Source organism: Athene noctua, chromosome 10 (assembly GCF_965140245.1).
Source record: "Athene noctua chromosome 10, bAthNoc1.hap1.1, whole genome shotgun sequence".
NCBI lineage: Eukaryota > Metazoa > Chordata > Aves > Strigiformes > Strigidae > Athene > Athene noctua.
In genome coordinates, this window is record NC_134046.1 from 2,439,101 (window position 1) to 2,464,614 (window position 25,514).

At 48.2% G+C, this 25,514-nt stretch overlaps 1 protein-coding gene across 1 annotated transcript; it reads left to right on the forward strand.

Annotated features, from left to right (window-relative positions):
- Positions 1-12,841: 12,841 nt before the first annotated feature.
- On the forward strand, positions 12,842-25,095 carry CFAP100 (cilia and flagella associated protein 100). Its single transcript, XM_074914595.1, has 13 exons — positions 12,842-12,920; positions 13,287-13,393; positions 14,760-14,952; positions 15,597-15,664; positions 16,351-16,514; positions 17,124-17,204; positions 17,824-18,243; positions 19,943-19,991; positions 20,560-20,711; positions 21,525-21,660; positions 22,096-22,298; positions 23,775-23,868; positions 24,979-25,095. The coding sequence occupies exons 1-13, from the start codon at positions 12,842-12,844 to the stop codon at positions 25,093-25,095; spliced, it is 1,863 nt and encodes a 620-aa protein (XP_074770696.1).
- Positions 25,096-25,514: the final 419 nt, after the last annotated feature.

Consider the following 25,514-nt stretch of genomic DNA (forward strand, 5'->3'; position numbering starts at 1 on the left):
AGAATGAGAATCTGCAAAAGTTTTCATGGAAAAGGCTAAGCTGAGCTGCCAGCGGGGCTGCAGCCTGCCGGGGCAGAGCCGGACCATGTGCAGGCGTCGCAGGTGAGGCTCAGCTGCAGTATGGCTGGTCTGGAAACAGGGGATGGGAAAGTGGCCCAGCAATCAGAGCTCAATGGGTGAAATGAATCTTCATAAAAATACAGGCCAGCAGAAAATCTTCAGCAGACCAGAACAAGAGGTGCAGAAAGGAATAAAAATGCTGAAAAAAATCACCTTGAGCAGAGGCTCCATGCTGGAAGGCAGCCTCTGCGTGGGACAGGGCCAGCCCAAGGACTTGGCACTTCATGACCCTATTATGGAGCCCACTCAGACCCAGACAGGAGATGAAAAATTTTTTCAGCTCAATTGTATTGCAGCCTCCTCCTCCCTCATCCCCAATTTCAAGAGGAAAACGTGCCAGGAACCTTCCCTGGCTGCCTTCAAGTGCACATGCCTGCTGAGGAGACACATGGGCTGCTTCAAGGGGCCGTCTTGAGCGGCCGTATGTTGATGGAGCCACAGGATTTACCCTCTGAAAAGAGATCAAGCTGTGACCTGGGATGAGCATAGCACAAAGTCCTGGGTCTAACACAGTGTGGAAGGTAAATCAGGAAAACTGCTGGAGGTTTCATCGGGCTTATCCCAAGGTGATGCTATCTATTCAAACAGGGACACTTAGAACAACTTAAGAGACCTTCAGTTAGGAAACGGGCTCTGTTCCTTCTGCTGTAACAGATATATTGTAGTGGTAAAACTCTGTGCTTCACCATTTAACAGTGCCAAAGGCAGAAGATACTAGAATTAAGTATCAAGAAAATAGTCTTTAGTCCTTGAGAATGGTTTAGCCATGGGCCAGCCTCAGAAAGCACTGAAAGATCTACAGGAAACTAAATATGACGATAACAGAAATCCAAACACTTTTATTTTACAAGACCCCTTCCCACAGCCACCGGCGATCTGAAGAGCCTTAACAAGCTCCATTAGATTTTATCTAGGAAGCTTAAAAAGCAGGAACTGGCAAAAGAGGCTGGATCTGAAGGACAGGCACCAGATTGCTTTCCCTGCAGGGTACTGTCTAGGGAAATTGGTAGCAGTAAATTTTCATCCATATAACACACAGCGTGGCGGCCACTGGAGAGGGTACAGCATGGCAAGCGTTTCTGTCCATACCCAGATGGTGTCCTGCTGCTCTATCAAAAAGGTTCACAGCAAGACAGAGGCTGCCAATCTGAGCTCAAACTAAAGCCGTTCCAAAAAAGAGGTAATTTACCTTGGACACGCTGTTGCTGACAGGGGGAAAAGCCACGAGCGGGCAGGGAGCAGAGGCCCCGCTCAGCCAGCCCCTGGAGACCCACGGGGCGGCCGGTGCTGGGACGGCGGCTCCTCTGACACCGGGTTTGCCAATATTGCACAACCCCTGGGAGATGGGGTGGGAAGGGAAACCATTGCAGTGGGCACCTGCATGCAACCGAGCCTTTCGGCAGCAGAAATGGCTCTTGTCCCTATGCCTGACTCAGCTTCCCAGTATTGCAAAATCCCTGCTCGGATCATATGCAGGTGGTAGGGTTTCTAATTTAGAAGCTGCGTTGGAACAAGAACAGAGAAGGCATTCAAGGGTGATGGCTTAACCTGGCACAAATCTGCCTTCAAGCAGTGTGAGATTGCTGCCATACCTGAAAAAAACTCCCATCGGAGGCTCTGAGCACCACTGCCTCTGTTCCCAGAGGGAGAATTCTGGAGTCAGGATACACCTTGCATCCCCGGGGCGTACAACACAAAGCACAACTCAAGAAGCAACCATAAAACCTGGCCCCAGCCCAAACGCAGCAATGCTGATGCTCTCTGCAGAGAGCTCAGCTGCAAACACTGCTCTCGGGGAGCCACAAGGGAACGGCAGCCCCGGGGATGCTGTGCCCAAGACGGGGGAGCTGCCCTGAAGCGGTGGGCATGCAGGCTGCTGCAGAGCCTGCCGCAGGAGTTTGTCTCCCGTTGGAAGAAAATGGGCAGAGTGTGAACCAAAACCTGGCTGAGAGGGAAAACAGGGCAGGCACAGACCACCAGGGAGGCTTGGAGGACAGTGAAACTGCAGTGGGTGCTGCTAAGAGGAGATGCTGGCATAAGAGATGAATTTCCATGAACTTCACCTCCTGACCTCTAAATGTCTGAAAACCAGGTACCTACCCGTGTGCGAGCCGTTCACCTCTGGCTGTCAGCAGTCGACAAGACGCATCCAGAAGGAAGACAGGCACTGAGAGCTCAGTGCAAGAACTGAGAACTGAGTCAGAAGGAACAACTTACCTAAGCCACCAACCTCAGGAGACACCTGCTGCAGCTGGGCTGGGGGGAAAGAACAATTTTCCTACAGGCTGAGGGGACCCCTGGGAAACAGGTGTCACTTAGTAATGACAGCATTCACACCTAGGAAAAGAAAGCAGCCAAAAAAATCAAAATTACCTTAAGACTAGCACTGGCAGCACTGCTCATAGAGAAAGCCCAGAGGAGGGAGAGGGGGTTTTGGGCAGGGTCCCAGCTGCCCAAAAGGGGATGGGGACCGTGAGCATTTCAAGCACGATGAACTTGGCGTTGCAGGACAGGGACCTTTGCCCTGTCTTGGGAAGGAAGGTCACCTCTCAGAAATACCCACCTCCTCCACCGACGGTGGCTCCCAGGAGCTAATTCCACCTGTGCGCAGTGAAGGGATGATCTGTAGGTTTTCAAGTGAGAGGCCTTTGAGTTAACAGCAGGTATAGGCAGCTGCCCGCTGCGTTAAGTGAACTTTATTCCATTTGCAAAACAACATGATCTCCACACGCTGCCACTCATCTGTCTGCCAGCTGCATCTGTCGGGTCAAACTGTGTTGAAGGAATCTGACTCACTTCTTGCATCAGATCTGCAAGAAAATGAGTCAGGGATAATTGTAAATATCCCAATCAGCCCCTAAGCCTCCATTGATCTGCCTAAATTCATCTCTCCCTGGCAATCTCTTTGGGAGCTATTGCAGTGAGGCTCATTCAGTGCAAGTAGGGGGTGAGTAATGACAATAGTTATTGCTCAAGGGGGTCGGCAAAAGAAAAAGGGGTTAAGGGATACGTACCAAGGAAACAGGGAGGAGTTTGCACCAGGAGTTGCTGTCTTTGCTGCTCTTGGTCCACTGGAAGCCAGAGCACAATTGCATTTAGATGGGAGCGCTGGGGCTCTGGAAAGCATCACAGGACAAATCTCAGCGAGGACTGCCAAAGCCACGATGGACTTGGTGAGCCCATCGAGGAACCAGGATCTGGCCCTGATGGAGAGGGAGGAAACTGGGGGTGCAAGAATGAAGAAATGAGCATGAGCTTGGGGGTGGTGTGTGAGCAAAGCGGCAGGAAAGGACCAGGGCTTCTAGCTGTGCTGAGGGGGGCTCTGCCTGCGGCAAGGGACCGGAGCAGGGAGGGCAGGGAACGGTGGAAGAGCTTCGTTACTCAAACGATGCCTTTGCCTCATCTCTTAGGGAGGAATCGGAGACTAGGACAAGGCTGAGGAACTGCCCATCTGGAACAGACCAGTGGTGCCTGCAGTCAAGTACCCGGCTTCCAGCAGAGGCCAAATTTGGATGCTTTAGAGGAAAATCTTCGATAGCATCCCAGTTCCAGGAAGAGTGCAGTACGTCAAGTGTTTGCTCATGTTGGGATAGCTACAGAACCGTAGCAGGGCAGACAGGCTATTTATAAGCATATCAGATGTCAGCTGAGCTCTTTGCACTCTCTATAGATCATACATCAAGTCTAACGAGAAAGCACACAGGCTGAGGGGAACAAATGAGCACAGGTTAAAGAAGAGGTGTCCTCTTAATACAATACATACGGGGAAGAACAGCAGCTGGCCCCGTGCCCAGCACTAGTTACAAGGCCTCCGAAAGCCAAGCAAGATCACTTTACTAACAACACCGTGAGAAGGAAGGGTTGAGAACGCTGGTTGTGATGATGGTTCTGCATTATTAGACAGAGAATTGTTTGCTCCCGAAAATAAATTTAAAAAAAATGGATCCAAACCTATTCATAGATGTTTCATTATGCTCTCTTCTAAGGGCGTGCTGTGCCTAACAAAATAAGCCAGCTAAAGGGTTAACTCCTCTCTCTAAACCTACTACCAGAGTGCTAGAATACAGATTTAAGCACAGATGATAGTTGTTCCAATTAATGTTCCATCTAGCATCTGCTCTTTTTAATTAGTTGAAGTCTGGTTTTGTCTGGAGACAGAACTGCTGAGCAAAAGTGTGCTGGCTTCTTTTCTGCTTAGCCGGCTATTCTGATCTCTCTTGGTCTTTGGAAACTTCTTCACTGTTTCACAGAGGCCAGAGCCTATTGTGCATTGGTACGTGGTACATGCCCATGGGCTGTGTATACGTTTCACTGCAAACAGCTTCAAATCTGTGTGTTTCCCGCTGGAGGGAAAAGCTGACACAGGAAGATATTTTACAGATGTCTTCTCCCTTCCCCAGACACGTATCTGTGCGTTGTTTCACTTATCGACAGCTCAATTTTCTTCTGCAAAGAGGCATTATCACAGGGCAGATGCAGGTGGATGGAGAAGGGTTCCCCAGAACCCCTTAACCTTCCTGTTTGGCTCAAACCTCGCTCATCCTTCACCTCACTCTTTGTAACAAGACCTTTGAGGATCTTCACGTTTCGGTTGCACACAGATGAATAATTTACAAGCCATGGCTGTTGCAATAAACAACTCTTTCTGCTCTGTCCAAGCACTCGATGGCTCGTCTTGAATTTCCCTCACTTTGCTAAAACCAGCACAACTTAAGCACCGTTGAAAAACCGTTCAAGGAGAAGTTGATGAGGGATGAGCAGGGTGTAGCACAGCAGCAAACAGCACTCACAGCAAGTATTCAGCTTATCTCTGAGCAGGGCATTGACCTGTTGTACAAACTCCGGGTAGGAAAGTCGCTGGCAAAGTAACCCCAGATGTAATATTTACCTAAGAGGAGACATTTCAATGGAAAACAAGCTACAAGATCTGCTGACATCCTGGTGGGGAGAACAGCGGGCATTCACGCAGGTGCAGGCAAAGGAATAGTAAGGTGGATGTGGAAACTTTCTAGTATTTCCAAGTAATAAAGCTGCCGTTGCGTGAGGAGCGTGCTTGTGCTGTGCGTGATTCCAGCTAAACGGATACAGTGGGCTCGGCCCAGCAAAGCCCCACCGCACCGTATCAGCCGAGTCACTTTGCTGCTCTGTGTCCCAGTGCTCCATACTTAAAATAGACACAGGTAGGCAGATCCTGCAAGAAAACAGCCAGGCTGGCACCAAGCGTTCCTGAACCGTTGCAGCTCGTACCCGGTGATGCCTCATTCCCTGGCAAGGGGAAGTGGATCCCATGAGCTACCCTGGGGATATGAGCCACAGTTTTGGATCACAGATAATAGTTCCTGTACAGCTCAGGAGAAAAGTGAATAACAGGGTTGTTTTTATCTTTAATCCATTCCACATGAGCAGAAAGGGTTTGGAGCCATGAAGCATATGCTGCCTTTTGCAGCTCTTAGAATTCAGCATGACTGACCCTTAGCATTACTTCATGAATTCTTTTTGGTCTGCTCCATGCACCCCTGTTGAAAGAAGTCTGTGTGCAGGGCTTGCAGGAGCAGCCCGGTTTACCACCACGAAACTGCAGTTTCACTCTCTCCCTAAGCTGATTGAAGCACAGGCTGTCACTGAAAGGGGCAATTCCACCTTCCCCCAGCACATGTGTCCCTCTTCCTCAAGACATCATGGTGACCATTAAAAAAAAAAAGAAAAAAAGAGGATCTTTTTCCTCAGGCAGGGTATTTTTCAGCTGGATCAGTTCCCAAGCAGTCACAGCAGCTGTAGTTTTGCCACAAAGCAAGGGCCAGGAAAGAGACTGGAACGGTGCCTTAACGGCTTAATGCAAAATCATGAAGTTGCAACCTCAGGTTCCTGGGTCATTTGTCCCTGCAAAGAGCCTGGATTTATAGCCCTGGTTAGGAAAGTCTCCTTGGCTACAGCTTTGTGGCTCTCCTTACAAGGGGCCAAATGCAAACTCCTAGGTCCCAAAAGCACTGAACTCTGAGGGAAGTCTGGAACTAGTTACAGTTTTTAGTTTGGGATCAGGTCTAAATGGTTCTTCAGAACTGGCCTTGAAATTGCAACAATACCACTTATTTATATCCTTACCAGAGCAAACCCCTGGGGCCACCCCACTGAGCCCAAGCTCAGCCTCCCAGATCTCACCCTGCACCGTCTGAAGCATTTGTGAAATCTTAATCCTTGGAGGTTTCCAGAAGATCCAGGCAAGGCCTCGAGCAGCCTGACACAACTCTGCAGCTAGCCCTGCCCTGAGCAGGTTGGACTAGAGACCCCCAGAGGTCCCTCCCAAAGGGTATCGCTCTGTGGTTCTGCCATCTTCCGCTGCGTTTGCATCAGGCTCTGCTACACCACCACCACCCCCCCACGGACCCACAAGTAGTCCCCACACTGACAGATCCGAAATTCAGGGAGCCCCAGTCAACCAAGTCTTCACGGTGTCGGCTGTGTTAGCTCGGGACCTGGAGCAAAGCACAGGGCTCATCTCCTGCAGCTGTCCCAGGAGAGCGCTGCCGACAGTCGCTACAAGACAGACCCCTTGCCACCACAGCACACGCTAGAACAAGCTTTGCATTGCAAAAGGAACTGGCCCAGATCTGGCCAGGGTCCCAAGATGAAGACTGCAGAATGTTTTCTCTTCCTCTCAGCAGGAAGGAGCCTGCATTCTCAGCAAGAACAAGCGTGAAATACAAATCGCTGAGCACTTTGCTGCTTTTCGTCCAAGTCATTACACAGCACCCGTGTAAAGTAAAGGCACAGATGACAGGGGCTGTCTTGTCGTTTTTCCATGGCCCTTCAGAGATTTTAGCAGCTTTCCTCCACTAGTCTGAAATCAGATCAGCTGAACCACAAATTCAGTTTGGATAAGAGAGCCCAGGGGGCTGGGGATCAGCCCTAGGACACACAGACCTGAGTGGCTCCCACTTCAGATGAACCGAGCTCACAGGTCTTTTTGCAGATCCCCTTCTGGGGACACTTCTCCATAACCCAGAGGATGGGCCAAGGTGTCTTGGTGCTCGTCAAGCCTGGAGACCTCATCTGTAAGGTAAAAAGGAGATGGAGAAGGGAGGGTGGGAAATGCGGGTCACTGAACCAAATCCCCAGCCCTGGCAATACAAGGCTGCTGCCATCTCGTGGCTGGCTCTGGCCATGCAAAGGTTACGGGACACGTTTTTCCGACTGGAAAATGTTGCATTGAGATAAAATCTTTCCTGGAAGTGAGATTGAGCTGGAGGGAGCAGCGGGTAAACAGCAGTGCCAGTGGTTAGACCCCATGGGTCCATGGCACTTGGGGATCACAGCTTTGCTGTTCAGGGGAGGTCTCCTGCTTCCCTGCTGTGCTCCCTGCTTGCCCCGGCTAGGGATGGCTCCACCCCAAGCCACCGTAACCCTTGCCCCTTCAGACCATCCCTTCCTTGTGCCCCAGAACCTGAGGAGACAGGAGACATCCCTGTTGCTGTGGAGAGGCCCTGGGTTTGCCGTGCAGATGCAGCGGTCGCTGCGTGCAGCCATTCAGCCTGGCCTTCACGATGCTCTGGAGCTGGGAAGGAAGAAGATCTGCAGGGAAAGAGAGGTGCTGGGATCGGATGGGAGGGATATGGTCTCCAGTACCATTTCTTTTAGCCTCTTTCATGGAGCTGTGGTGCTGGTGCAGGGATTTGGACTGTGGATAAAGCACAAATGGAGAAGAACGATGTGGTCACTTTTTCTCCCCCTTTCAGTTTCTCCACAGAGCTCAGCAGCCTGCACAGACCTTGCAAGAAATGTGTGAGCAGCCATATATTCCCCATGGGATCTCCATAACCATCGTGAAGCTGTTTCCCCCCCAGGCAGGACAAAGGCAGGAGAACAGTGTCCCAAAGAGACCCACCAGCAGAGAAACTTCTCCCGACAGCTCACCAGAGGCTGTACTGAAGCAGAGAGCTGGCTAACGGCCTTCAGCAGAGCTCTTGTAGGCAGTGTCTTGCAAACACTCACTTGAAGCTCCCTCCTCCTTCCTTGTGTCTAACCCTGGGAACAGGGTCCCACTTTCCCTTCTCCCTCCTAGGATGCGCCGGGTTCTGCAGCTGCACAATTCACCAGGAAACAGGAACAAGATCTCCAAAGAAATAAAAAAACTGCCAATCCATTTGGTATTTCTGTGGTGTTTGCTGGTTTCTGCCAGGCTTTTCCCTTTGTGTGGTACGTATTGTGGCTCATCTCACAGAAACTAAAGTGAAATAAATAAATGAGTCCCCTTGAGAAGACTCCAGGCAATGGGGAGATGACTGCTCAGTGACCTGTGCAGCATCCTGGGTACACAGGGAGTTTCCCGTAATGATAAGACTACAAAGGAATATTTATTTATCTAGGTACTTATTCAGCTTTCATCTCTGGCAGCGTTTCCCAATCAGCCATTTCAAAACATCTTGCCAACGCTAATTAACCCTCGCAGCACCTCTGTGGCAGGGCTCACCATCCCCACAACACAGACAGGGTGACTGAGTGGAGCAGACAAGTAACCCCTTCGAGAAAGCAATGAAGGGAGGAAAGAAATAACAATATCCTGAACTCCCAACCCCACGCCCTAACAAAATCACCTCCTACAAGCCTCTAAATCTGCAGACATCCTGTTGGAACCGTAAGCAGCAACCTGCTGTTCTTATCATGCCAACTGCCTTTCTCAGCTGTGCGCCAGGGAAGAGCTGTCCCTACGTTTAATAAGTCCCAAAAATGTTGTGCCCTGAAGCGACATTACACAACCCAGAAAACCCTAACGAGCCGCAGCACTGGTCAGCTGCACAGCCCATGCCACCAGGCAGATTTTCCCATGATGTTGCACATGTTATTTATTCCATTCATTAACCAAGTTAACGGTGGCTAAGAATAGGCTCCAGATGTCCTTCTGGCCTTAAAAACTTCTTTGCCCTGAAGGAAACGCAAAGTCTAAGTGGCTTATGGCATGTGTGGGACACAAACAACGAAACAAAGCTGTGAAGAGCTTGCACATTTCCAGGAACTCACAAAACGCATCTCTGCTTTTAAATAATCTCTGCTCCAGTTTGAAGAAATAACTGTTTAGCAAGGATAGCACAGAACAGAGCAGTGGATATATAAATATATCATTCACCGCTGTAGAGATTATGCCAGACAGAACCACAGCTGTTCAGATGTCTCAGTTTTCTGTCGTTTATTTCTGTGATGTTACCACTGTGGCAAATTCACGGTTCTGTAATAAACTGGTATTTCTGAACAAAGCCCATCTGATATTATGCCTTTAGGAAAATGCATCTTAAGTACAATTTATTCCTGAATATTTTTTCTTTTTGGTAATGGAAATTATTCTATAGTCTTTTTTTTTTTAGACATACTCCCCAATACATTTTGGAAATTTCCCAAAGCATACTAAAGATAGGACTATGGTTTTCTGCATCACTGCTAAAAATCAAAGCAATCATGTTCAGAATAAAGAGAATTTTCTTTCTGTAGAAGCATTTTCCTCCTGTTGCCTGAATTCAGTCTCTCGATAATCAGCAATTACAGAAAATAACTATAACAATCAAATGAGAGTTTGCACTTACAGAAAATCATGCTATTTATTGCATGAGTTATTCAGATGGAGAAAGCTGTTTGGAAACCTATTGGTAAATGAAAGAAGCTGCTATTTCAGAAAGCTGAAATTGTATTAATAATCTGAAGAGTCTAGAGAAGAACACGATCCATTTGGAATTGATTTTATCTTCTCAGAAACAGGAAGGAGTAAATATAGGGATTTAAGGATCTTTTCCTCTATTCAAATATATTACTTTTCCAACCAATATATTTATCAAATCATCTTTAGAATTACATGATATTTTGGGAGGTGATGCTTGGGTTTCTGTAGCACTATTGACCTGGGAACCTCCAGTAAGTGACAGTTCATTCACCCATGCCACACGCAGTCTCCTAACTGGGACTGTTCGGACTTTACCGACAGAAAGGCCAAGGCGGAGGCTGTGGAAGGGTAAATTAACCAATGTCATTTCCACAATCAGGGGCTCCAGCTCCCATTTCCACAACCCACTGCTCCGCTTGCAGACCTGGGGTTAAATACCCGACTCCCAGGCCAGGCGGACGCAGTAGGGAAGGCAGCACCCAAGCAGACCTTCACCCCACGGAAGTTTTGTTTCCTTTTGCATCCCGACGTCTGGTTTGACCCTCAGCGAGGCGCCTGCTGCGGACACCCCCCGAGGCACCCACCTTGCAGCCAGGCAGGGGACGGTGCCGGGCTCCGGGAGGACCCACCTGCCCCAGCCCCAGTCCTCCGGGCTACCCAGTGTACAGATACCCCGGGCCCGGGCGCCGGGGCCAAGGCCAGAGGGAGCGATGCTGCCCGGCAACGGGAGCGCAGGTTTCCATGGCAACACAAACAAGAGACGGAGCTCAAGCCCAGAGCTGAGCCGAGCGTCCACATCCACATCTGACCACGGCGCCCCTGCGGAGAGGAGCCCGGAGCGGCTCTCCTTTGGGTGAGAAACCGAAAACTAAAGGGGTGAGGGCAGTCAGAGCAGTTTCTGCTCTGTTTTTGTCACCAGCGTCTCATTCGGGCGAGTGGAGGCGCTGGCGTGTGGCACTGGGAGATCACACACTAACAGCCTCCCCCGTGGGCAAGCGGGGGGACGTTCTGGGGAACAGGACACATCTGGCCCTGGAAAAGCTGTTCTGTAGCTCAAAACTTGGAGTGGATTCCCAGCAAGCCTTCTCTGCGAGCAGTGGTATCATCTACATCATCTGAGTGTATAAAACATACGCTCATCCTGCGCTTTGGGAACACGGTGGATGGATTTTTTAAAATGTATTTATTTTTTAGAACTGTTTACCTATTTACTTTGGCATTTTTCTTTCTCCGCAGCAGCTAGGGAAAAGCACTGAATAAATGTTTCAGTAAATTAAACCCACGAATGCCTTATCTATTGATTCACATACTACTGCCCATCAGTACATAGCTACTGAAACATAAAAATGTCACTGAAATATATGCTAAATGATTCTAGCAACAAAGCATTTTTTAATTTGCATTATTGAGCTTAATAATTATAATTAGCCCAACTAGTGCTTCTGTAGCTTTTGGCATTATTTCCAAAGCAATGTACAAACAGTCTATTTAAAAAAACCCAACAACCTCAAACAAAAAATACCTTGATAAAATGAGTATTTACAAGTTAATCTTCGAAACAGATTCCTATACTTTGCTAAAATTATATTATAAAGCACTTTTTAAATCAGAGGGTTGCACTAACAATTATTTTCCATATGCCAGCATCCTCTGTCTAGTCTTGCTTTTCAGTCCCATTGCCTGTAGCAGGAATTTAAATCAACCACATGAACAAGAAGATTTTTATGAGAAGGGTTTTAGATTACAGAAGTCAAGGCGTGCGCTAAGAGGGCTGCACATCCAGCTGCTTGCTGCAAGTGCTCTGCGTATTTCACAAAGTGTATTCAACTGAACGCTGCAGGCGTTTGAGTGCCTTCGTACCCTTGACCTGATGGGGTTTTCTCCAAAACTCACATCAGCAGCAGGGGTTATGTTGTTCCAGGACATAGATGAGGCACCCCTGGAGAAAAAGATCCCATTAAGTTCTGCAAAGTTCAGAGGGACGTGAAATCTAAGCAGCCAGTCAAGGAGGCTTTTGAAAAAGTTACTTCAAGAACTGAACTGGAGAGAGAAAGCATTTGAGATGTATTCAAACAGTCTAAATTCTACCTCAGCCTCTGTGTCTTATCCACAGTGAAAGTCTGACACCTCCAAAGAATAAGATACTAATTGGGCAGCTGCAGAAACACAGCCAATAGGAAACACAAAGCACCAAGAACGTACATGGAAATTAGGCCAGATGAGTTTAGCTCAAAATACAGAAAAACTGGAGGCTGTTCAGAGCAAAAAATGATGCTCTAAAATAGCCTTAAAACTAGTGCAAGCGGAAGAGGATATTTTCTGCTGTGTCTTATACCAGTGCAGATCAGGAACGGTCCCAGCAGCAGAATTGCACCAATTGAACTAATACCTCTCTAGACCCAGCTCGCTGCCTTTGTTGATTAAAGGATAACTTTAACAATGGCCTCTCTGTTCTGTGAAAGAGAGATCATTACAATTATGCCTTCTCCCCTAGGACCCATAGCAAAGACTACAAAAAGAGACTGGATTCAGAGAAACAAAAACCTAACCTTCAACAGTTTGACGGCCTAAAATTAAACGCAACAGAGTTCCCTACAGCATGTCAGTGCTGCCCAACATTCGTTCAGCCTTACCACAAGAAACCCACGGTGCTGAAGCAATGACTGGAAAGAGCTTTAGGGAATAAAAATGTTGCTTGTGAACCAGCGATAGGAAGATGAAGTATAGGTGTGGATCGGAACGGGAGGCGTGCGTGGAACAAGGGGCAAGGGATGCGAGTTGCTTGTTGTCTCAATATTATTTTGGTTTTGCTTTCCCATCTCTGTGTGTGTAAGGAGGACTGTGTTCTACACAGCTTTCACACAAGCCAGGGATGAACATTTCCTTTTTGGGGTCAGAACACAAATATTTTCCAGTTTACTGAAGCTTTTTCTTAGTTCCTACAGACACAAAACGCTCAGTGGTTACGACCCAGGAAGCCCCTAGGTCCATCACTGCTGTAAAACCTACTGCATCAGTTACTGGCAGGTCCCAACTGACGGTTTGTTTATGGTTTACCTTGGGCCAGGGTCAGAGATGCCACCTCCACATACAGAGTCAACATCTAAAAGTCTCTCTTCCAAACCTGGAACGGACACCCAGCCTGTGCTGTCAGGTAAGGTCACGATGCTTCGGCAGCTCTTTGTTGTTAGGTCAGGAGAGGCCTGTATTCAGACCCTTCTGCCCACGATCGTATGAGATGGGTAAAACAGCTCCAGACTTACAAAAAAAATCCCTGGCTGAAATCCTGAGTGGATCAGCAGATACGGTCAAGTGACATAAACAATAAAGAGGTCTCAGTTATATCACTGGCTTCTGACAAGCCCTATCCAGCTCCCTGCTCGATGCAGCATTGTTAGACATCTGCAGCTGTGAGCACAGCTGCCCTGCACCAGGCGGGGTGTGACGGATCAGAGTCCCTTTGCGCTGGGTCCTGGTATTCTGCCTCACATCTTCTACATCCTCATTCATTTTTTTGCAGAAAGCCCAGAAGAGGATGAAGAAAACCCAATGAAAAACCCATTTACAGTTCCTCCAGATATCAATATTTTCTCAATAATGGACAAAGAAAGAAAAAACGCTGAGGCGGTATGTATACATGCTTTAGGCCAACCCATATAATATAAAAATTTAGTGCATGAGAGAAATAATAGCTGCCAAATTCAGCTGAGATTCCCCCAGATCAGCTTCAAGTCCAGTGAAGTTCACAATGAGAGATTAACTTCACCAAGAGCAGCTCTGAGCACAGGCTTGCTGGTTGCTAGTGCAAAATCTGGATGTTGTCACTTCGTTTACTTACTTCAGGGAAGATTTACCACTCATTCCTGTTCCTGGAGAAGATACCTGCCAGTGCTGTTAGCATCGACTTCTACAAAAAGCTCTGGTGCAAGATCTCTTGCTTTCCACTTCAACAGGCTTGGCTTTCTGCTTGGGAAGCGGCATTCCAGAGTTTGATGTGACCTTCTGAACTGCCAACAAACTGAATGTCTAAGAAGGAGGACAGCAGGGTTTCATGCACTAGGTTTCTCTCCGTAAGACAGGGAACTGCAGCTCCACAGACCGGAGAGCTGGGTCTCGGGAACGTCTCTTTCCTTCTTAATTCTGCAGTGGATTTCCCTTAGGGGATGCAATCCAAAGGGGGTGGGAAGCCATGGAGATGTGACCATATCTCTGAGAGGTCTGGTTGTTGGAGGGGGTTGCAGAAGCCAGGCAGCAGTGTGGAAGCAAGAAGTCTTTGTTTCTAGATCGCAAAGAGAGAGCTGCGAACAAGCTTAAGCAAGCCTCCTCACCTCACACTGATGACTGGTACAGTCTGGTTTTTGCTTGGGTTGAAGGTATATAAGTACAGGGGGAGGGCTTAGGAAGAAGTGCACTAAGAATGTCTGCTGAGTGATGTCCTCAGCCTAACCCAAGCCCAAACTGTGCAGACAGCAATGAATTACCCTTCACCCATGTGAAAGCACTGAGGATGAACAACCTTCTACCCTCCAGAAAGCTCTTCAGTGGGTTTGAACAGATCATCTCAATCTGAACTCGAAGGTTTACATGCCTTTATGAAAGTTGGAACGAGTCAGTATTGAGCTTGGTCTGTCCTGTTGTTCCCTTTTACTGGGGGAACTTGAAGGATGAATCTCTGAAAACCTCCATCCACTCCCAGGAATAATCCAGGAAGGAAAAATGAGGACACTGAGTAGGTACAAGCTGGCACAGCTGGTGGCTCGGTGCAGAATACAAATCAACAAACTAATGAGAACAAATGCTAAGAAATGAAGTGTTTTGGTTGCCTCAGGAGAGAATATCACTGGGGTGAGTCCGATAAACCAGGCGAACGTGCATCAGCAGGGTATCAGTAGCCTGAAAATTTCTAGCCTGTGAATAACCACTCATGTCTTTAAAAAGCACAGCAATCAAAGCACATAATCAAACTGTCCACACAACTGACTTATCCTCATAGGAACGTGAAAGGATGAAGACCATGAAAATCCATGAGAAAATGACTTACTCCACTAAAATAAAAGCAAAGCAAAAAGGGGTCAGGAAAGCTCTGCAAATGGAGGAACAAGAGGAGGCCAGAAAAGAGGCAACAAATGAAGGAAGACTGAAAACTCTTCAGGAGAGTCTCTCATGGAAGACAGCCATTAAAAAAGGTAAGGAACAGTTACTATCTCTGCAGTGGTGCTGCTCAGCTGGGTAACAGCCTAAAGCAAAAATCAAAGAGGGGATGGGGGTAGCAGTTAGCGCTCGCTGCCTTCGGTGAGCTCTTGCGGACACACAGTTACAGGCCGCACCCCGCCAACCTCCGCGTGGCCAGGCCATCTCCATCTCACGTATTTACCTACGGAGCACGCGTCCTCCCCACCGCAGCAGCCTGGGTCCCACCCTCCCCTGTGGCCTTCACAGTAGCTGGGAGCTCTTGGAATCAGTCGGAAGTCAGCTGAGAGCTTGCAGGACCTTGTCTCACAGAGACTTTTCTACTAAGCTAAACTAACTGGGTTTTAGTGGATGTGGGTCTTAATTTCTGCCTCTGACACGAGCAGTAGCTTTGCCATCAGTGCCTAGAGGACATTGACCTTTGTAAGGACCTGTAGGGTTCTTCACTCCATTCTACCTGGTTTTGCTCCATGAAAAGCCACGTGAAACTGAACCTAAACAGGGTGAAAACTTTAATAAAATAATCAGCATTGCTGGCTCCAATGCCAATCACATCCTGCTCACAGCAGCCTACACAGTCACTGTGGTTTTGCCTTGGCCATACTTCCCCCCTCTAATTAACTTTATATCCTAATTTCAGATTACCCATTAGAAAAGGAGACCTTCCGTGACTACATAAATGACAGAAGAGAGATATTTTTACTTGAGGTACTTGGCTTTGAGAATGTTACTTTCTGTTCATTTAATTATTCTTCCCTGTGTGGCTTTGGGGTTTTGTTGGTGTTGGATTTTTTTTTTTCCCCGGAGATCCATTGCCTGGAGATCATACCAAGGAGGCACACGTCGCACCTCATGCACCAGTTGTCCAGGTCCTGTGGTAAAGGCACCCTTAGTCTATAGCCCACTGATCTCCGATCAAGACAGAAAGGAACACAGGTCATTGACACCATCCAGTAGCAGCCATGCAACTATTTCACTTCATTTGTGAGATGCTCAGATATACTGATCTTTTGACTCCTGCTGTCTGATACGTAAATTATAGCTGGGAGCCATTCTGAACTCAGAATAAGGGAGCTGTGCTAGAATATATCCCCATTATTCACCTCTATTATTGTGCTGTAACACAACTGAATCAATCTTTGTCAGCCAGGAGTTAATGCAGTGCTGGAACTTCTGGATTCTGTCCTTAATTTCATTTTATTTGCTGTGTCACTTCTGAAATATCTTCTGGCTTCTATGTACCTCGTTTGCACTAAGACACGTACCCGATTTGAAATCCTCACCCTCCCCACCAACAACTATAAGGTAATAAGGTGACCAAGAACAAAACTAAACCAATAAACTTTAAAATCAACCAGCCAACGTGACTGTGTTGCTTTTTGGGTTCGTTTCAGTACGCCATGGCAGTAAAGCGAGATGAGATGCAAAGGATGGAGAACATAGCAAGGAAGGAGGAAAGAAAACTGGAAAAAGCCGAATACTGCCTGGAGAAGGATGCTGCCATGTTTGATGAGTTCCTGAAGGAGAACCATAAAAACTGCATTCAAGCCCTGAAAATGTAATGGAAGCTGAGGGAACCACCCGTGTGCTCTTTTGTGCTGGACACGGGAGATCTTTTGCTTGACCTTCCTGCAGGGTTTTGGCTGGCAAATGCTCTGTGTCTGAGTTTGCCCAGAGTTACGGCCCTGGTGGCACTTTCTCCTCACACATTCAGTGAAAGAGAGGCAGGAGAACAATAGCTGGGGGATCCCCTCACTGCAGAAGTCCTGCAATGCAGGACCCTGCTGCCAACCCCACCGCTTCCATCCTTCTCACAACACCCTGACGAAAGGCAGACACTTCTGCTCCACACCTCACAGCAGGAACAGTCCCTTAGGTCAGGCAAGTGGAGCACTTCGGCCCATTGCAGGTATCACAAGGGCAGAGCAGCAACTGATGCTCAGCAGCAGCCAAATCAGGGACACCTTAACCTGGAAGCATCACTAGGACCCTGTGCTCTCTTTGGCAAGACAAGCAGGGCCTTCAGACAGGAGCCAAGCATCACCTGGGACACATCTGTGAGAGATTTCCAGTGCTCACTCCCCATCTTTTTCTGTTTTATACATACCTCAGTTCACTTCTCACCGCTAAATAGTTTTATGGCTTATGTTTATGCATTCTTCCCTAGTGCTGAAAAAGAAACTGCAGCTAAGACAAAGAAAACAACAGAGATCCAGGCAATCACTTCCCAAATAGAGAATCTCCGAAGGTAACAGTTGCACGCGATTCCTGCCCAGCCTGTAGCAGTCCCTACAGTGCTATTCCCTCACACCCTCCGGGAAAAAGAGAACTGGGGGGAAAATATTTCCAGAAATGTGACATTTTAAGAGTCAGAATGTTTCAACTTTTGTTTTCCAGATGCTGGCTGTGTTTCTAAAACAACTCGACTAGTTTTTTAATGGCATTTTTTAAAAGTATAAATATTCCAAAACCAAAATTAAATACCTCGTCTCAGATTAAAAAAAAAAACAAACAAAACTAAGCAATGCATTTTAATGGTGACCTGGGGAAAGACAAAAAGAAAAAATCAATTATAATTCCTATTATGAGTTGAGCTGGCAAGGTATCTCATTCATTTTCACGTAAAAAATTCCAAATTAGCAAGCCCAGCGCCATAGCAAGGGTCTGGCCACAGAGCTGTGACCAGCTTCCACATGAGGAACCAGAGAGCACACAGGGCCGGTTCCCATTTGACTTTGCATGTCCCTGAAGACACGTGCCCTCCTGTCCCTCCTGTGGGTGAAGCCAAATATCAAGAGTTAGAAAGGACCTGTTCAAACAGGGGCTTTCCTCCCTGTTAACAACCTTTTCCACTTCTCTCAACCCAGTGAGATATCCAGATTCGAGAATACTCTGAAGGAGTACAAGATGTACCGGGACTTCCTCTATCAGCTATCTCCAAAAGAGTGGCAGGAGAAACATGGGAAAAAGCACACCGAGGGAAAGGATTTGAGAACAGCATCCAAAGCTAACGAAGCAAACGCCTTGCCTCCCAGCACCGCAGGGCAGGGTGAGTGCCAGGGAAGAGCTGCCCTCTCCTCCCTGGGAGAGCCCCACGCTCTAAGTGTCCATCTCTTGTCTCCAGGCCAGGGTCCGAGAGCCAGGACAAGCCCTGCCAGCCCCTTCGGTACCAGTGATACAGGTGGGCCAAGTTCCCTGCTGTCTTCAAAAAGTTTGGACTTCAGGACGTTGCATGAGATCAGGCCCCAGCTCAAAAACTTCCTGAAGCCTCTGTCAGCAAGAAGACTGTAAGTACAAGACAATGCAGGCTTAAGTACTTAAGTACAACACAGATTTAACTACAGTAGAGAGCACCCAGAATCCCAGAATCACCTGGGCTGGAAAATCCCTTGCAGCTCCTCCAGCCCCACCATGACCCTCCCCCTGACCCTTCCCAACTCCCCCAGATCCCTCAGCGCTGGCTCAGCCCGACTCTTCAACCCCTCCAGGGATCCCGGGGACTCCCCCCTGCCCTGGGCAGCCCATTCCAACGCCCAACAGCCCCTTCTGCACAGAAATCCTTCCTCAGAGCCAGCCTGACCCTGCCCTGGGCAGCCCATTCCAACACCACTCAACTGACTGGGAGTCAGTACAGAGGAAAACTACTCCTCCTCTTCAGTGTGAGCTCACTGAGATCTGGGTCTTACTGGAACAAATGAGAACACCAGCAGAAAGCCATCAGGTGTGCAAGTCAGTACCTATATACCTAATCCAACAGAGCTCCATCCTCAAATCCTCTGCTGAGAGCCTTGCCCAAAGATTTTGGGCTTTGAGGTATGACAGACCTTGGGCATTTGTCCTGCAGCAAAGCTGCTCTGTGGCCTTTTTGAGGTTCCCACCGTTGGTTACAGCTGCCACACAAATCAGCGCCTCTTGCTTTGTCATTAATGATGGCCTGAGGTCCCTGCAGACCCACAACACTTTCAGTAAGAGCCTTCAGAGAGCAGGTGCTGGGGTGCAGGCTGGGTAACAGCGCTGTAAGGCAGGCAGGGCCAGCCTGAGAAGAGGGGGGGCAGGTGAGAGTGTGGAAGAAGCATGACCAGCCTCATTCTTGAGAAAAAGCAAGCAGTTGCCTCGAAAAGCAAAGTGTGAGTGGCTGGTGAGTCTCCTTAGGGGGAAAAAAAAAAAAAAAAAAAAAAGGTCTATCAACAAAGTTTGAAGTCAGTCATTGCTTTCAGGGCCATTTTTTCTGCCTCCACGCCCAAGCAGGGCTGCTGTGTGCCACCCCTTGTGAAGCCACCACGATCACTGGGCTGGTGCCACGTGGCAGGACCAATGCTGACACAAGTGGGGCTGGCACCAAAATGATGCAAATGGAGGGGTCTTCACCCCATCTGTGGCACAGGCTGACAGCTGCAAGTGAAGGTGACAGTCAGGCACTGCTGCCAACAGCAGTCGGGGGGTTCTTGCCTTGCTCTTGAGCTGGCTTGTCCCTGGGGCTGAGCCGGGAAGAAGGCGGCCGTGGTGCTGGTTAATGGTAGTGGCATGTGCAGAGGAAGAAGCACACAACAACCTTCCCCCAGGGCAGGTAAAAACTGCAGACTCCCACGGTGGCTACACCGTGTTGTAGCAGTGTTTAGGAGCAGTACCACAAGGCTTTCTCTACGCTTGCTGTGCTGCTGCTTGAACCGTTATAAAACCTCTGCCTCCTCCTTGCTAAGAGCCAAAGCCTCCCACCGAGTTTAAAGGCGTTTGGGTGGATGCCCTCAGCGCAGGCTCAGAGCAGCTCGTGGGAGGACGTAGCTCCCACGCTGCAGGTTTGTGTGACCCCCAGCTCCTACGCACCCCCAAACAGCTCACAGACACGGTGGGGGGGCAAATGTGTTGTGCAAAGGCCGTTCAGGAGCAAACGGCAGCAGCAAACCACCACAGTGTCCGTAGTTCACTGACAAGGTCTCCTCTGAGCTATCATTTCTCTAAGGCCTGACACACAAAATGCTTTTCCAGGAGTTCACTGGAGGATGCAGAAAGCGAAACCTGCTCGGACGAAGATGAGGTCAGAAGTCTCATGCTGAAATATTTACCCTTTCTGTTTGTCCTGTGTCATTTATTGTGACATTTATTAATTTCTCTCACCTTCTAATCATTCATTATGGTATTGAGGACTTACTGTAGCCACTAACTATAAACGTGTGTTTACGCATCGATAAATGTTCATATTGTAGCAACACCTTCTGTAAATACCTCAGTTTAGCTTTCCTCCTCCACTTCCCAAATTCCTACCATCCCCTCAAAGCTTGTCGTCCCCCAACGAGATATGACATCGTATAAAGGGAGATTTTGAAATTAGTGAATTTATTATGTCCGAAACCAAAGTTTTCCCACTCACAGATGTTTGCACCACTTTTTGCTCTCCAAAATGCAACTTGCTCAGGGGTTGAGCTACTGAGGCAGCATAAAACTACACACGTGGCAGGAAGGTGGGGGACAGTGGACAGTCAGGGACCTCTCCACATGGGAGAGCACTTCAATAGCCAGGGCTGGTGCAGACCAACTTCCACGGAGTTCAGTGGAAAAGAAGCTGTAGGAGGACAAAACCTCATCTCATGTGTTTTCCACTCCAGGAGCCCGAGCTGTATTTTACTGATCCTCAACAACTGCTGTCTATTTTCATGGAGATAGAGGAAGAGAACTTGTCCTTCATCCAGCGTTCTCAGGAGATTGAGGAAAGTTTGGACAAGGTCCAACACACTTTCATCACCACACATGAAAGCATGTAAGTGTGATCCTGCAAATGATGGGAAGGGGTCTCTGTGCCCCAGCTTTCAAACACGTGACCCCTTCTTGCCCTCACTAGCACCTCGCTGTCAGGCTGTGTGGTGCAGACCACACATGACGCTCTTCACACGGCACATATTGAAGAGTCTTTCTCATACTTTAGAGCCCACCTGTAGCCCATCGAACTCACCATCTTCTGAGCTCCTACGGAAGTGTCCCATCTATGTTATTTAGGAGAGGGGACTCGAGCTTGGGACTAGTTCCTTAGTCCTCAATGCACAGGCTGGGGATCTGATGCATTTAGCATCCTGGAGTGAACATAAAGCAGAAGTATCCTTTAATTCTCATAAAGAAAGATCAAAGGAAGAAACAAGGCATGTGCTGGAGTGATCCAGACCAGCACCTATTCTGACTCAATGCAAACCCCTCCTAGAGGGAGCCAGCAGGGAACCCGAGTGCAATTGCAATATGGTATCTCAATGGCAGGCAGACCCACATCATCCCATTGGAAGTGTAGGTTATCCCTGTGTGGAAGTTTTTAAAGGTCATTACTTCCCCCATTGCTTCTTGAAAAAATCTTGAATGTTTATCTATGCTTCTTCTCCCTTCCCCACACCAGCACAGTAACTGTTATTCCAGAAAAATCACAAGTTCCGTCAGCTCTCAGAGCTGTGGGTGCAAGTTCCCCAGAAATGGTGTGAAGTGTTACCTCCATCTGCCGGCAGCAGGAGGGATGGTCCCGGGCTGGAAAACAGCAGTCATCTGGTTCAGAGATGCCTTTTCAAAATACCTCTTTTTTCTTCTGGCCTAGGGAGAAGAAGTTAGCAGAGCTGAAACAGCAAGTAGTCACCCTCAAATCCTCCATCGCCAAGGAAGAAGAGAGAGTAGAAGATCTGAAGCTCAAAGTTCACCTCTTTTCCCCTGGAGAATCCGAAGCTGACGACCAGGTACATCCTGAGATCGCGGCAAGGGGGGTCAGCATGCGCGTGAGCCGTTCCTCTCCACCACCCATATCCATCCTGGGAAAAAAGCAGACATGGGGTTGTGCTGGGGAGGGATCAATGCTGTTTCTCAGCACCAGAGCTACAGCAACAGCAGGTTTTGGCACTGCTGAGGCAGCAAACTGGGGCAAATGTGTCTGCTCCATGCAGCTGCTACAAGGTGGGAGTGGGGCTCACGGAGGCAACCAGGAGCTGCGACCTGTCCCAGGCCACAGCAAAGCTGGGAAGGTGAGAGCAGCAGCAGAATGGCTCAATACAGCCATCTGTCTTCTGTCAGAACCGAGTCTTGTTGAGGGAATTAAAGTATATTTGCTTTTGAAGGGATCTTGTGGTTGTACTGGGCAGAACCCAGCCGTGCTTCTCACCATATCTCATCTCTAGGACAAAATGCTCACAAGCCTGAACAAGAAGGTGCTGGAAGTCTATTGCCAATGTACTGGAGAAAAAGAGGCAAACCTGGAGACAATGGAGATGCTAATGGTGATAGAAAAACAGCTCCACTATTTACTGGACAACCTGGAGAGAATCCCACCAGCAAAGATAGAACAGGCTGAGAAAGCCAAAAAAAAGGAACGGAGGATAAGGTAGGACAAAACCCTCTTCTAGAAATGAGGCCTCTATTTTTAAATGTTGACAGCTAAAAGCAAAGCCACTGAAAGAGCCAAATTTTTCAGATCAACCCAGGAGACTAACACCAATCTGAATGCCCACATGACCAATCCATCCCACTTCTGTAAGGATTTCACATTCATAGTACTTGCATCTCCCAACCAGTGGGCAGCAGCCCACATTAGAAAAGACCTGGAAGCCACAACAGAAAAGGGCAAAATCTGGAAGAATTTAAAAAAAAAAAAAAAAACGCACCAAAAAAACCAAACCACAAAGAAAACCATTCAATGATGAGAATCATCATTTTAAGAAGACAATTTGCAGTAACAATATTTAAACGGATTAAATAGAAAATTACTCCTCTGTAGTTATTTAAGACTCTCAAAGTCTGACATGCCCTGATAATTTGTCAGCAATGCCAGCTTTCAAATGTCTCTTCTACAAAACTCTTAACTTGTATTCTTAAATTAAACAGTAGCCAGTTAGCACAATAAATTCAGGTTCCAAGATAAGATACATTCCTTTCGGCAGTTACACACGAAATTTCCCCTCACAAATAGCAAAGATGCAACTGGACAGCCACTTGTATCTGGCCATCCTCAGGTGAATCAGATTCAGCAGAGGAAAAAAAAATAAATTAAAAAATAAGTCAGACCAGTGACATTTCCTTTCTACTTACTCTTTCTCTCCGTCTTTCTTCGCCTTTGTTGTAGAAAGTGTTTGAAGCTTCTTCATGATGTTCTGTGAATGGTTTTGCACTCTTAACTTACAAGAGAAATGAGACATACATTTATTCTACTCTGGGGATGGAGGAGAGTAATTCAGGAAGGAGTTCAACTCCCCCCCGAAATAAAAAACAAAACCAACCAACCAAAAAAAGCTTCAAAGAGCATTTAAAATTTTCCTGAAGATCACAAGATTAAGAATTCGTTTCCTTTCTGCCAGCGTTCCATAGCCTGAACCCGTTTCAGTTCCAGCGCTTCATTTCCACAGGGAACTGGAGCCAGTTAAGTGTCACCCCGCAGTGCCTGTTTAGGCAACGTGTAGCTCCGTGGCTGTCCACCCCCCATCTCACATCTGGCGAGAACTGAAGACACAGTACACACGGTTCACCCGCAGAGCTGGTGAGCGTGCGGTCAGCTGTGGCGCTCGTGTCCCCCGCTGAGGTGGCACGGAGCACGCCTGTAGCAGAGAGCACCCACCCGACATCTCCGTTTGCACACCTTGACGCGCTTTTCCCACCCCTCACTCCAGAAGGAGCAGGATCAGCTGCAGCCAGCGCTGCCCTCTTACCTTCACAGCGACAAACTCCAGCACCAGCTACACCCAACCCGCTGTGCTCCGCTGGTCTCTCACTTACACGCCAGACGTAATGTCAGGTGTTGGTGCTGTTGTGTCGAGGGTGTATTCGGTGTAGCTGCACACTGCATTTTATTTGCTCCTTTCAAAAGGCTCAGAGAGGAAAAGCTGAGACAACAGAAGCAGCAGCAGGAGGAAAGATTGCAAAGGGCCCTGGAACGATCCCAGGCACCTCTGAAGAAAAAGGTAAGTGCAGACATCACCAGGTGTTGAGGGAACACCTCAACAGCCCCCTCAGAGAAGCTGGGGGTCCCTGAACATCAAGTGTTTAAGGGAAGAGTGTTACTGGGGTCTCCACAGCCAGGTGGGGATGGCACCCGGACTCAGGTGTAGCCCAATTTGCAGCACTAATGTAACTTTAAGCAACTGCTGGGAAGTCAGCTATGCTGTGAGTTATTCCAGCTCAGGGTCCTGCTGTGACCACACAGCCCACTCCATTACCTGCCAATTTTCTCAGGAAGTTCATTTCAACTTGTTAACTTGGCAGCATTAAAAAAAAAAAAAAAAAAAAGGATGAAAATCAGCAAATGAGGAAACAGGCAGCAGCAAGACACTCCTGGCAACGGCAGCAAGGCCCTAGGTCAGCTCAGCCACACACACCATCAAACCAGAGCTTTTTTGGGGTGTTCCACATCAGGGCAAACTGATCTCCAGCCCCTCAGGAGGCACAGCACGGAGCTTCAGGCCACAGCTCCTGCTGCCCGTTTCACAGGCCAACACGACAGTGAGAACACCCCAGTTCAGAATCCCAGAATCCTTCAGGTTGGAAAAGCCCCTCGGGATCATCGAGCCCAACCCTCAGCCCGACTCTACAAAGTTCTCCCCCACCCCACATCCCCCACAGCTCATCCCAACGGCCCTGAAACCCCCCCAGGGATGGGGACTCCCCCCTCCCCGGGCAGCCTGTTCCAGTCTTACTGTTCAGTCCCACAACCAAGCTGGGGTGACAGGACAGGCACCGTGAGTCCCTGCCCCTTTACCCAAGATAAGAGGGTTCCACAGGCTTCCCCGGGGATTTCTTCAGACATCCAACTTCCCTTCCTCTCGAGACAGTACAAACGAGGCTTTAGTCAGAAACCAGCTGCAGGTGCAACAGTACGTTGTAGAAGCTGAAGCATGAGCACATGAAGCATGAGCACTTCAGGTGCTCACCGCTCATTTTCTAATAGAAAAAGCACTTAACAGACACAAGAAACCGGACAGCAAGGGGCCACGGCCCCTCGCAGCACGAGCTGCCTGGTTCAGACACGCTACTCCAGCTCAGTGCTGACGCACGTGCCTCTTCTCCCTCTGCAGCACGGAAGGAGGCTGATGTTTCGTTCTAATCCACCTGCCAGGAAGGCAGAGAAGAAAAATCACAGCCAAGAACAAATGGATAAGGAGAAGGAAGAACAGTTGTATTATTTCACTTGACAGCACAACCTTAACCACCACACGTAGGGCTGATGCTGCTACAGAAAAAGTTTTTAACAGATCTACATCCTGTTAGTCTTTGCTCAGCTGATGACTTCACAGTTCCATGAAACTCCCTCCTTCTCCTACCCCAAGATCTGATCCCAGGAGAAGTTGCTGTGTCAGGCAATCCCTTTTCCCCCCTTCTCTTGATCTTCTGCCTAAAAAAATAAATTCTCTCACTTTGCTTCTCAGACTTCTGCTAGCAACAATGCTTTTCTCCTTCAGGTTCTGATCCGAGTAGCACTATCCCTACAAACCCCACTAGTGAGATCTATCACAGTCCTGGGTAACAATCTCTATTAAAGCACAACTAAGCCAGGCACCTGCCAGACATTTGGTATAATCACACATCTGTTAAAGAACTATGAAAAATGAAG